This window comes from Nanorana parkeri, unplaced genomic scaffold (assembly GCF_000935625.1).
Source record: "Nanorana parkeri isolate BGI_ZX_2015 unplaced genomic scaffold, ASM93562v1 scaffold62, whole genome shotgun sequence".
Lineage (NCBI taxonomy): Eukaryota > Metazoa > Chordata > Amphibia > Anura > Dicroglossidae > Nanorana > Nanorana parkeri.
Window position 1 is genome coordinate 918,384 of NW_017306330.1, and position 10,487 is coordinate 928,870.

At 44.2% G+C, this 10,487-nt stretch overlaps 1 protein-coding gene across 1 annotated transcript in view; it reads left to right on the forward strand.

Annotated features, from left to right (window-relative positions):
- The window catches only part of DIAPH2 (diaphanous related formin 2), a 909,560-nt gene that overhangs the window by 87,377 nt on the left and 811,696 nt on the right, over positions 1-10,487 (forward strand). Inside the window, exon 4 of the mRNA XM_018576282.1 lies at positions 4,819-4,923. Within this exon, the coding sequence (XP_018431784.1) occupies positions 4,819-4,923 (105 nt within the window). The remainder of the gene's footprint in view (positions 1-4,818; positions 4,924-10,487) is intronic.

Sequence of the window (10,487 nt, forward strand, 5' to 3'; positions counted from 1 at the left end):
ACTCAGCCTCATAATCTGAGCTGACCTGTGACAATGAGACTGTCACAGGTCGGTTCAGTAAATCGGGAAGTGAGCGAACACATACCGTCACTTGCTTACTTCCCGATCTATTCCTGCAGAGAGCAGTGACTGTCACTCACGGCTCCCTGCAAGGATTCCCCCCCCTCCCCTGTCCGATCCTCCAGGGCTGACTGGCGGAACGGACGGGGGAGGGGGTGGATACAGTTGGCTCTGCCTCTGCATAGGCAGAGCCAGCTGTCAATCCCGCAGCTGGGTGGATCTCGACAGCAATGTCAGTATCTGTGCCGGCTGAGGCGTCTCAGTATACCGCGAGCTGTAGCTGAGTTTTGGGTCACGGGAGGACGCTAGTTTGAGTTCTCCCGTGACCCTTAGGAGAACCATGGGAAAAAGCCCTGACCCCATAGGTCTCCTTTTAAGCAGTAAATCTGACATTCACCAAAACGTTCACTGCAGGTTATTCTTCAAGGTGCAAGCGTTTTGGGGGAAAAAGTTCACCCGCCTCCCAGCCCCATCTAACCCATCCTGCATATTTTTTTTTTCTTTTTCCATGAAGAAATGTATATTTATCGAAGTCTGTGGTCCAGGTCCCTTTCTGGATGTGGGTGGTCTACTAATCCAGTGCTGCAGATGTGCTCCGATTGAGCCTCTCCTCTTCGTGCCATCACTTGTCTCATTTTCTTGAAGTAAATAAAAAACTTGACCTTGCAATGGGGTCAACCCTGCACTGCAAGGGTTAAGTGCTCCTTTTGTCTAGGGCCTTGGTTCTCAACTAGTGGGTCGCGACCCCATGTTCGGTGGGTCGCCGCATGCCTTCCACTTTTCTAGGTGAGAGACTCCTCTGCCTTCCCCTAGCGCAGCACTGTCAGTTATAGCGCCAAGCAGCCATTCAAAATATGCTGCCCAGTGCTGAGTGTCAGCTTTAGGTGGGGCCGGCTGGGGCAATGGCCGTGAAGGAGCTCCATCCATACGTGCGTTGCTTACAGCTCCCTAACATGTCCTGTAGAAGTGCCTGGACTGGAGTGATGTCACATTCTGGCTCTCGGCACCTCTACAGGGCGCGCAATGGAGCTGCACAAGCGATGCACATATGGATGGAGCTCTGTCACAGCACAGCAGCCCGCACTGGACCTCAGGCTGAGGACCCACTCCAGTTCTCGTAAGGTAGAGAGACTGGGTGTGTGAGAATGTGTCTGTATGTATGTATGTATGTCAGTGTTCTTGAGGGCCCGTTCATACTAGAACAGTGAGTCAAACTGTACCACACAGTAACAGCTACTGTGCATTCTGGTGTGGGAGGTGTGTTGCGTTGCTATTCATTTGAATTGTACTTCAAATGCACCTCCCACCCACAATGCATACGGCTGCACCAGAACATGTAGTACCCTAATGCTGTGCGTTCCTTTGCAGTGCAAATTGGGTCGCGACTTAATGGCCAAGGACAAATGTGGGTCCTGAGGTTACATAGGTTGAGAACCACTGATCTGATCTAGGGGATTCAAATAAAGCAGATATACTTACCTGATCCTGTCTCCCACCAGCTCCCTGTGGGCTGGTCACCGTGGCCTCTTCTCCACTTGGCTCCTGCATCAGGACCATTGCATCATCACATCTTGATGGTCTATTGACCTGCATACAACCTGAGAACGTTCTATAGAACGTGAGAGTCATAGCAGAGGGGGAGAGAAGTGTGTCAACAACAGTTGGAGTGAGGATCAGGTGACTACAGCATATCTGCTTTATTGGAGCCCCTCAGACAAAACGATCACTTAAAGGTAAGATTTTGATTATCCCAAAGGGAGCAAATTTATTTATAAATCTGTTACAAAGTTTCTTACTTGGAGATTCTGCCAGTAACAGCACTTCCTGTTGCAGGATGACTGTGCTAATCTGCTGAGTCACAAATGGCAGCCAGCTGCCATGCGCGCCCCTTCAGTTGACTGTCTGATGGACCTGACCATCAGTACAACAGGCAACACATGCTAAGAGCTCATCCCCTTGGATGGCACCATGCAGATCTACAATAGAAGGATGAAAAGTCACCAACACTCCAATGAGACTGTCACACATTTATTTGTGGAATGTCACGTAGTCAATAGGTCAACACCTGGGAGCTTTCAAGAGTCCCTTCCTCAAAGAAACATGGTGACTACTTGCGGTAGCAACCCTGCTAAGTCTTTTAAAACGTCAGCTTTATTTAGTTAAAGGCAACACATTGTAACTGGGAATCTTTTCTAAGAAGGCAGCGAATGAGATGGTGCATGAAGGCTGGACATGGCTACAGCAGTAATATCTGCTCATGAACAGGGTCATACCATATCAGTATGCGCTATGGCTGTTTTACTTTGACTGGTATTGCAATCACATTTTAAGTTAAAGATTAATCTGCTTTGATTGCCAGGGAAGGCACAAAATAAGATTAATCTTCAGCTTCAACTTTTCCTTAGGGCCTGTATCAATGTGCTTTTGTTTGCCTCAAGCAGGTTTTGTATTCCCATTCATGTCTATGGACAGAGTTGTTCGTATAATGAGGCAGCCTGAGCTGAGTCACGTGGGGGGAACTCCCGGTGTGCCTGCCGCCCCTTTCCAGCCAGAGTGTCACAGGTTGCTAAGAGCTTTTAGCAACCTGGGACACGCTGACCGGCATCCCTTCCTGCTCATTTGCATCACTGGTTGCCAGGAGCTTAGCAGCATGATATGTCTGGTGTCCTGCCCAGCTCTTGGCAACCAGTGCTGCCTGTGAGATGGGCTTGACGCCGGACAGAGCCAAAGCCAGAGGTAACATGTATCCTCCCTCGTAAAGTGACCTCCAGAATACCTCCCCAAGTCGGTACCGTGCACTACCAACCCCCTTTCCTCTAGTAACCTATATCACCACCCCCCGGCCTCAGGAGGCTAGAAGTGTAGGGGCCCCCCTGTCTATGGGAATGTAAAACCCGCATGAAGCAGGTCAACTGCAGGTTCAGCATGACAATAGATGACCAGCATGTTCATGTGGAGAGGGCAAGGATGGCATCCTATATAGTTCAGGTACAGGGGTTCATTTATAAATGCACTGCACTAGCACCCTTAGATGGCTAGTATAGGATCAGCAGTGGAGAAAGACGATGCAGTGGTTGTAAGTGTCATGTAAACGTGGATTCCACCGTCACATCTTGCTGCGTCCCGCAGAGTATTCGCTCGCTGTGAAAAGCTCTATTGAAGTCTCAGAAAAACCAGCTGCATCTGTGGCAGATTGTCACTCACTCCGGCCCTATTCGCTCACAGCCGAGACACGTTCTCAGGAACAGATGTGACAAGAAGCGCACGTTTCCACCTCGCTACAAAGTAACAGGCAGGATAATTAATTTCCCACAAATTAGCATAATTTCACTTTGCATGACAAAATTAGCTTTAAAGGGCCTCTCCAACCAAATGGATAAATACACAGCCAGCGAAGTCAATATGCCTTGCAGTGCTGGGGTTCTCGCTTCGAATCCTGGCCAGGACACTATCTGCATGAAGTTGGCATGTTTTCCCTGTGCTTGTGTGGCTTTCTTCTGGGTATCCTCCCGCTAAAAAAAATAACATCCACTGGCGCCAATTAAAACCATCCTTGTGAAAAGAGGGAAAACTCCAGAGAAGCGGGACAGCTCCTCACAGTCATGGAAAACTGGGTATCTACCAGAAGAGAAGCAAAAGGAGCGCCCCCATAGTGTAATATGGACTTTATTGGATTATAAAAAAAACTAAAATGTACTCTCAAACAACCATTGATAACAGGCTTGTAGTGATAAGATCTCAAGAAAGCGAAGGATGGATGAACATATGAGGCTTTATAAGTGCAGGTGAGGAGTTGAGTCCTTCTTGCTGCACATCATCCTCTGGTTGACAGTTTTCTGGGGCTGAACTCCTTTCATCAGAACCTCCCACTTTCCAAAGACATGTTGGCAGGTTAATTGGCTCCTGTTAATGTTGGCCCTAGTACATGTTTTATGCTTGAGTCTAAAAATTCCAACTGCAACCCTGGTAGTACTCTCTCAGGTACTCATTTCAAAACATGAAACCACAGAATAGTATGTTTCTGAGGTTTGATGTGCTCCAAAGATCGGAAAATTGACATGTTTAGTAGAATGGAATAGGATGGGAAGCAAACGTAAATTTCTACACATCAGTCAAGTGACTTGTAATACAATGCATGCTCTCTAGGGAGTGACCCCTTCTCAGGAGGGTGACAAATCTTTTCAACTTGTGAACTTTGTCCATGCAGAAGTACATAAGAGCTTTATTCTAGTAGCAGTGTACACAGTACTAAGATCTCTGGGTCGCCCCCCATGTGGCAGCACTGGGCCAATCAGCCAATCGGCACCCTCACAAGGAGTGATTTAAAGTACGGGGCATCTTCTTTGCTCCCAGAAGCTAGATTAAGCTGCAGAAGGCCAAAGAAAAAGTAGGTGGGTATGTAAGATGAGACATGAATGCTCCTTTTGCTTTGTCCATGGCAGAGGAAGCCATGGCACAAAGCTTTGTCCATGGCAGAGGTAAACCTCACAAGGATGACCATGGTAAACCTTGTGACATTCACTTTCTACTAAATCTTTCATATATAGCAAGATTTTGACAAGTGAATGTGGGGTGCTAAGAAGGCAACATAGCCGACTAGATCGGGGACAGGTGAGTTCCTAATAAGAAAGTAGGACAAGTCAACAATGTAACCAACATGATTCTCTTAGGACAGATTTCCATTAAAATGCTTTCAATCGCATACAGATTGAGCAATGCAAATTCTAATCTGCCCCTTTCCTTCTATCTTGCTTACAGGAAGACATGAATTTGAATGAAGATCGAAAGGCACCTTTGCGTCAGAAGGACCTGTCAAGGAAGCATGAGATGGTGGTCCAGTACATCTCCGCCACTGCCAAGTCGGTAAGATGGCACTTTTAAAAGCTTCTTTAGCGACGGCCAATTCTCGTCTTGAAGTGTCCATTGTCGCCACTTACAACATTGGTGTATACAGTATATAGCTGTGCGAATGATATTTGTGGACCATTACTGCCATTAGATGCAAATGAAGAAATTCCTATACTCATCGGCTTCATCTAGTGGCAGTAATTCGCTGTGTACAAAGCAATACGTTGTGCGAATGTATTATGAATCAGCTTTTTAAAGAGGCATTGTCACTTTGCCTATTCAAAGCAATGTGATGGCAGATAGCCCCCCCCTCTCAGCAATGTAGACAACGCTTCCCGCTGTAGGGGTCCAACCTGGGTAAGCAGAGCAACAACACCAGGTGGAGACCTGCACAGACCGCAGCTTCAGCAAGTCAATCCTAACCAAATCTGGTAGTGCTTATATGCAATTCCATGTAACGCAGCCCATCGGAACACAATAGGCTGTGCAAACTTGTAGCATGCCCTACACCAATGCGGTGAGTTGAACAGAAGCCATTGGATATAATGCAAATTGCCTTGTTCTTGTGTTGGGACTGCATTGGGCAACGGTGTCTAATGTAGCACAACACTGCCACTGTGAACGAGCCCCCTTAACACCAACCTCTGGTATCCTGAGACCTTCAACTCAGAAGACAAATACCTTGAAGATTCCACGACAAAAGTCGAAGCCATTGTCTTTGAACAGCGGCTCTGGGTGACCACAGGCAGAAAATATGTTCCAGTTGATAAGAAAAAATTATACCAGAGCCCAAACAACGTCCATTTTCAAGAAGGCTCTGAATCTAATAGTTTTATTAAGGCATTGCAATTAATCCTTTATCTTATTATTTATTTATATGATTGTTTTGCTAGCGACCCAGGAAACACCAATTTCATTTTCTGCAATGTGCAGTTTTTTTTTTCTCTCCTTTTTAGTCACCAACAGGCAAAATTATTAGTAATTCTGTGAAATGAAGACACACCAGGCAGGACTAAGATAAAGCGGTGTATGAATAATAATGTTATTTAATCAAATTAATGGCTACAGATATAATTGGAATTTGTGCATAAGCGCTGTGCTATTTTTTTTTTCCATGCGTTTTTGCTTTCTCATGCGTGTTTGAATGCTGCATGTATGCGCGGACCTGCTTAACATGAGTGTCGTAATGGAAACCGCAAACCTTTTTAAGGCACCAGCAGGGACATACCATGTAAAAAATGGGGGGGGTCAAATCTATGCTTAAAATGATTGTGCTAGATTATACCAAGTGTAATGGCAGTGGCTTTCCCATATTCCGGGGGAAAACATCCTTAAGTTGGGGTTTTTTTTTTCTCGGGTAGTGAGAGTCCACATAGCATTTTGCAAGTTACAAACCAGCTTAATTGTGTTTCCAGACTCTGGGAAACTTAAAGGGGCTGATTTATAAAACTTCCACCCAGCCATATGCTGGGCGACTGCTTTTTGCACACTATTGACCAGTAGTGTAGTTGAGAAGTATAGGAAATTTCTATGCTCCTTGGCTCCATCTAATGGCAGGGATGCCATGCGAATGGCATTCACTCAGCGTATGGCTGGGCGGGAGTTTTATACAGCAACCCCAAAGTGTGTATAATGGGTAAAGTGTGACGTGAAGGGTTAAAACCCCTATCCGCTTAAGTTTTGGTCTCAATAAGCAATACATTTCATATCATAATGTTAAAAAACAATCAATAATATACAGAATAATTTTGATTTCAGGATTTGCAGTCCTTTTAAGCTGTTCTTATAATAAACTCATTATGACAGACATGTGGGACTGCCTTCGATGACCACCTTCTAAAAGTTCAGATTGCTTGGCTGTTATGTGGATCCACTAGCTACAGCATTTGCGCTACCGTCCAAAAATAAGTATCAGGTGTCACAGAAGTCATAGAAAGCACATAGAAAGATCTGATGTCCCTAACTGTCTGCTTCATCCAGGTCAGTCGCTCACAGTATCGGATCCAAAGATTCACCATGACAGTCAAGGAACTAGTTATGCTGTATATCCTGCTCCGTTCAGGAGCATAGGGTCACATTTCTGTAGCAAATTCTATATTTCGGTTACAATGGGTTGTTGGCCTAAAGTATCCTATCCTCATGATGGGGCTGCCATCTTAGATGTGGCTGGTGAGGAACAGCATTTCATTATACAGACGTTCAGTCTGAAACAGATGGCGTTTGAGCCGCCCCTAACATGGGACCAGACGCTCTGTGCAGGCGATTAGCTATTTTAGAAAGGAAGGTCGGCAAGTTTTGTTTCAAGAAATACTTTGAAATGTCCAATACTTCAGCTGGATTTTACACGATACGGCCCAAAGTGTGTGGACACCTGACCATCACACCAATATGAGCATGTTGAACATCCAAGTCCAAAACCATGGACATTAATATGGACCCCCTGTCCCCTTCCTTGCAGATATAACAGCCTCCACTCTTTTCTGAAGGCTTTCTACGAGATTCTGGAGGGTTTCTGCGGGAATTTGTGCGCATTCAATATTTGTGAGTTCAAGTAGTGGTGTTGACCTGGCTCACAAATAACTGTCCAATTAATTCCAAAGGTGTTCAGTAGGGTTGAGGTCAGGGCTCTGTGCAGGACACTCTAGGTCCTCCTTATCAAACTCATCAAACCATTTCTTTATGGAGCTGGCTTTGTCATCAAACTGTTACCACAAGGTTGAAAGTGTTCAATTGTCTAAAATGTCTTTGTATGCTGTAGAATTAACAGTACCTTTCGCTGGAAGCATCTGAACATTTGGAGGGGTGTCCACATTTGGGACAGTGTTGGTGTGATGGTTATGTGCCCACAAACCTTTAGCCATGTAGTGTATGTCCACCCTTGGATTCCCCCTGATTGTGTTCCATCCTCTCTGTCATGTCCACGTCTTCCATGTCCACGCCTGCCATTGAATGACCTTTGCTTTTTGAATGTGCCATGAAATGACTACAATAATGATATTGCTGATCGCATCATACACATTACAGTCACTTCAATATGAATTGATACACTAGTGCATGAATTCCATATTCAATGTTGGTGAAAAATAGCATGTGTTTGTATAAACGTGTCTGTCTTGCGGGATTAGCTGTCTATGCGGGTGATCTAGTCAAGTAACCGTTAGTTATTAACCACAGGTTGGCCCTGCTTGAATCTACTACTAATTGTGCTGTTTGTTTTTCCCACCTTCTAATCCTTTCTCCGCTGAACCCCTGCATGCAGATAACTGGAAGTAAAGCTATGGTGAGTACTTCTCTATGTTATACGTCTACAATAGGTAAGCATTGTGTCTTTTATTACACTGGTTGTGGCTTTTTTTTAAGCATGTAGTATTTATTGAATTTTCAAATCGGATACAAACGACAAGGCATCATAGTAACTTGGCATGTGCTCAATACATTCGAGAACACGTATGATACATGGTTACAGACTTTTATATGAGTCAACAGTAATCGGGAAACAACTATGACAATATCAATAGTCATTATAGCCACAAAGTAACAAAACATAAGTGGGTTGTCAGTCCAGAGAGAGCGAGAAGAAGACAAACAAACAACAAACATTGCTTCATGTTTGCTCTTGAAAGGGTACGTATTCGGAGTGCACCAGATAAGAGTGGAATAACATAGAAGATGGGACAAACTGAGTGTCAAGGGTCGAGAAATGTCAAGTAGTGGAGCAATAAAAATGAAAAGGGCACCACCATCTCGGGTCACATTTGAGCATCGGAAACAGCGCATCACCCAGCAGAAGGATATCACTATCAGTGGGACTATAAAACATCTAAAACCCCAATGAGCCGTCTAACTTGGCCATATCGTACCATTTGGAAGGTCGGAAGGCCCGCATAATGTCCCTAAGTTGAGCTAGGGATGATAATGTGGTGAGGAACGCTGACCACGTATGGAAGAACTGCCCCGTTCTTTCTGAGGGAGTCAGATTTGTCAAAGAGCATGAGCCTATGAAGGGTGTTGGTTAAGTCTTCCGCAGTAGGGATGGTAGGGAGCAGCCAATTGGTGAGAGTGGTTTTCTTGGAGTGGCTGTAGTTTAAAGAGTTATGTACATATCAATGACCGCCATCTAGGCTGTCTCTTGCAACTGTTGCAACTCAACTGTGGTCTACCCTTGCTGAAGAGAGTTTAATAGAACTAAAGTGTCTTCTTTGTTATGCAAAAGAGCCACAGTGTCCTTTTATAAGTGTAGTGAAACTGTCATCAAAATGTATAAAACTTCCACCTTCTGTATAGCTGGGTTCGCAGAGATGAACTGCCACTAGGTGGAGCTAAGGTGCAAAGGACCCAGCTCCATCTAGCGGTAGTAATGTTGTACAAACTTAATTCACCGCACCTACGCGCTGGGTGGAAGTTATATACATCAGCCCATTAGTGTATGGAATTATTATTATTGTGTTGTTTTTTCCTTTTTATTATTTGAAAATTCCATCTTGCATGGAAAATGTGGCAGATGGATAATGTCTAAACTCTGAAAATGAATATATTTTTGAAAAATAATTAATCATATTATTTAAATAAAAAACTTTTTCTAAATATTTAAGAGTAATATGGAATGTTGCTGCTTTTATTGAATAACACGATCTGGGCAAACAGGATACAGCCATAGAACAAGTGTCTGCAGTCATCTTCACCATGTTGCCCCTTCACTCCAATCCACTGCACGAGCACCTTGAAAATCCTACACGCATGTGATATTTGAAAATCGGTAATGGCATATGGTCAGGTGTACCCCGACATGACAGCGTTTGGGCCTGGTGACTGGCCACTGAGGCAACAGCACTGTATTGTTGGGGGGTATCTGTGCTGCCTACTTAGACATCTTGGATTCTCTATGGAGTTTTGGCAGGTGGATCATCTATGGCTTTCAGTATGGTCTAGGTCCAAGTACATTCTTGTAACATTTAGGATCTTCAGCTTTCCCAGGAGGGTTTGGGTAGGCTGATTGGCATCACCTTTGCCTTAACAGGTGAGCCAAAGGTTTCACCCAATCAGGAGCAAGGGAAAAAAACTGTATTTTTGAATTTTTACATGATTGGGTAATGGCAGTCAGCAGATCTTCACAGCATTCACTAAACTAGGGGGAACCTTCCCATTTAAAAGATACATTTCCCAAAGTGAACAGCCTATTTCTGCCTTTAGTAAAGCACCCCCAAAGTGTATAGTAAATATCTTTTAGTTTTGTGTTGTTAAATATGTAATATACACATACACATTCTATCAACAAATATATGTATAGAGTCTGTTCATTTGCAACGAGAACATTTATAGCTAGACCTTTTGTAACATATAAAAGGTACATAGGACTTAGTGCCCTCTGGAGGATTCTGTTATTATAGCTGCTGAAACTGCTGGCTGCATCCAAGTAAGACATTGTCACAAATCATATTGGTTGGTTTTCAAAGTAGCGACTGTATCTTCTGCAATACTGTTTTATAATTGCAAAAAACGTTTCATCCTTATAGCAAATCAGGTGCTACCTTTTTATAACCGGCCCCATGGTCTTTACTTACTGTACCATTTTTTGCAAG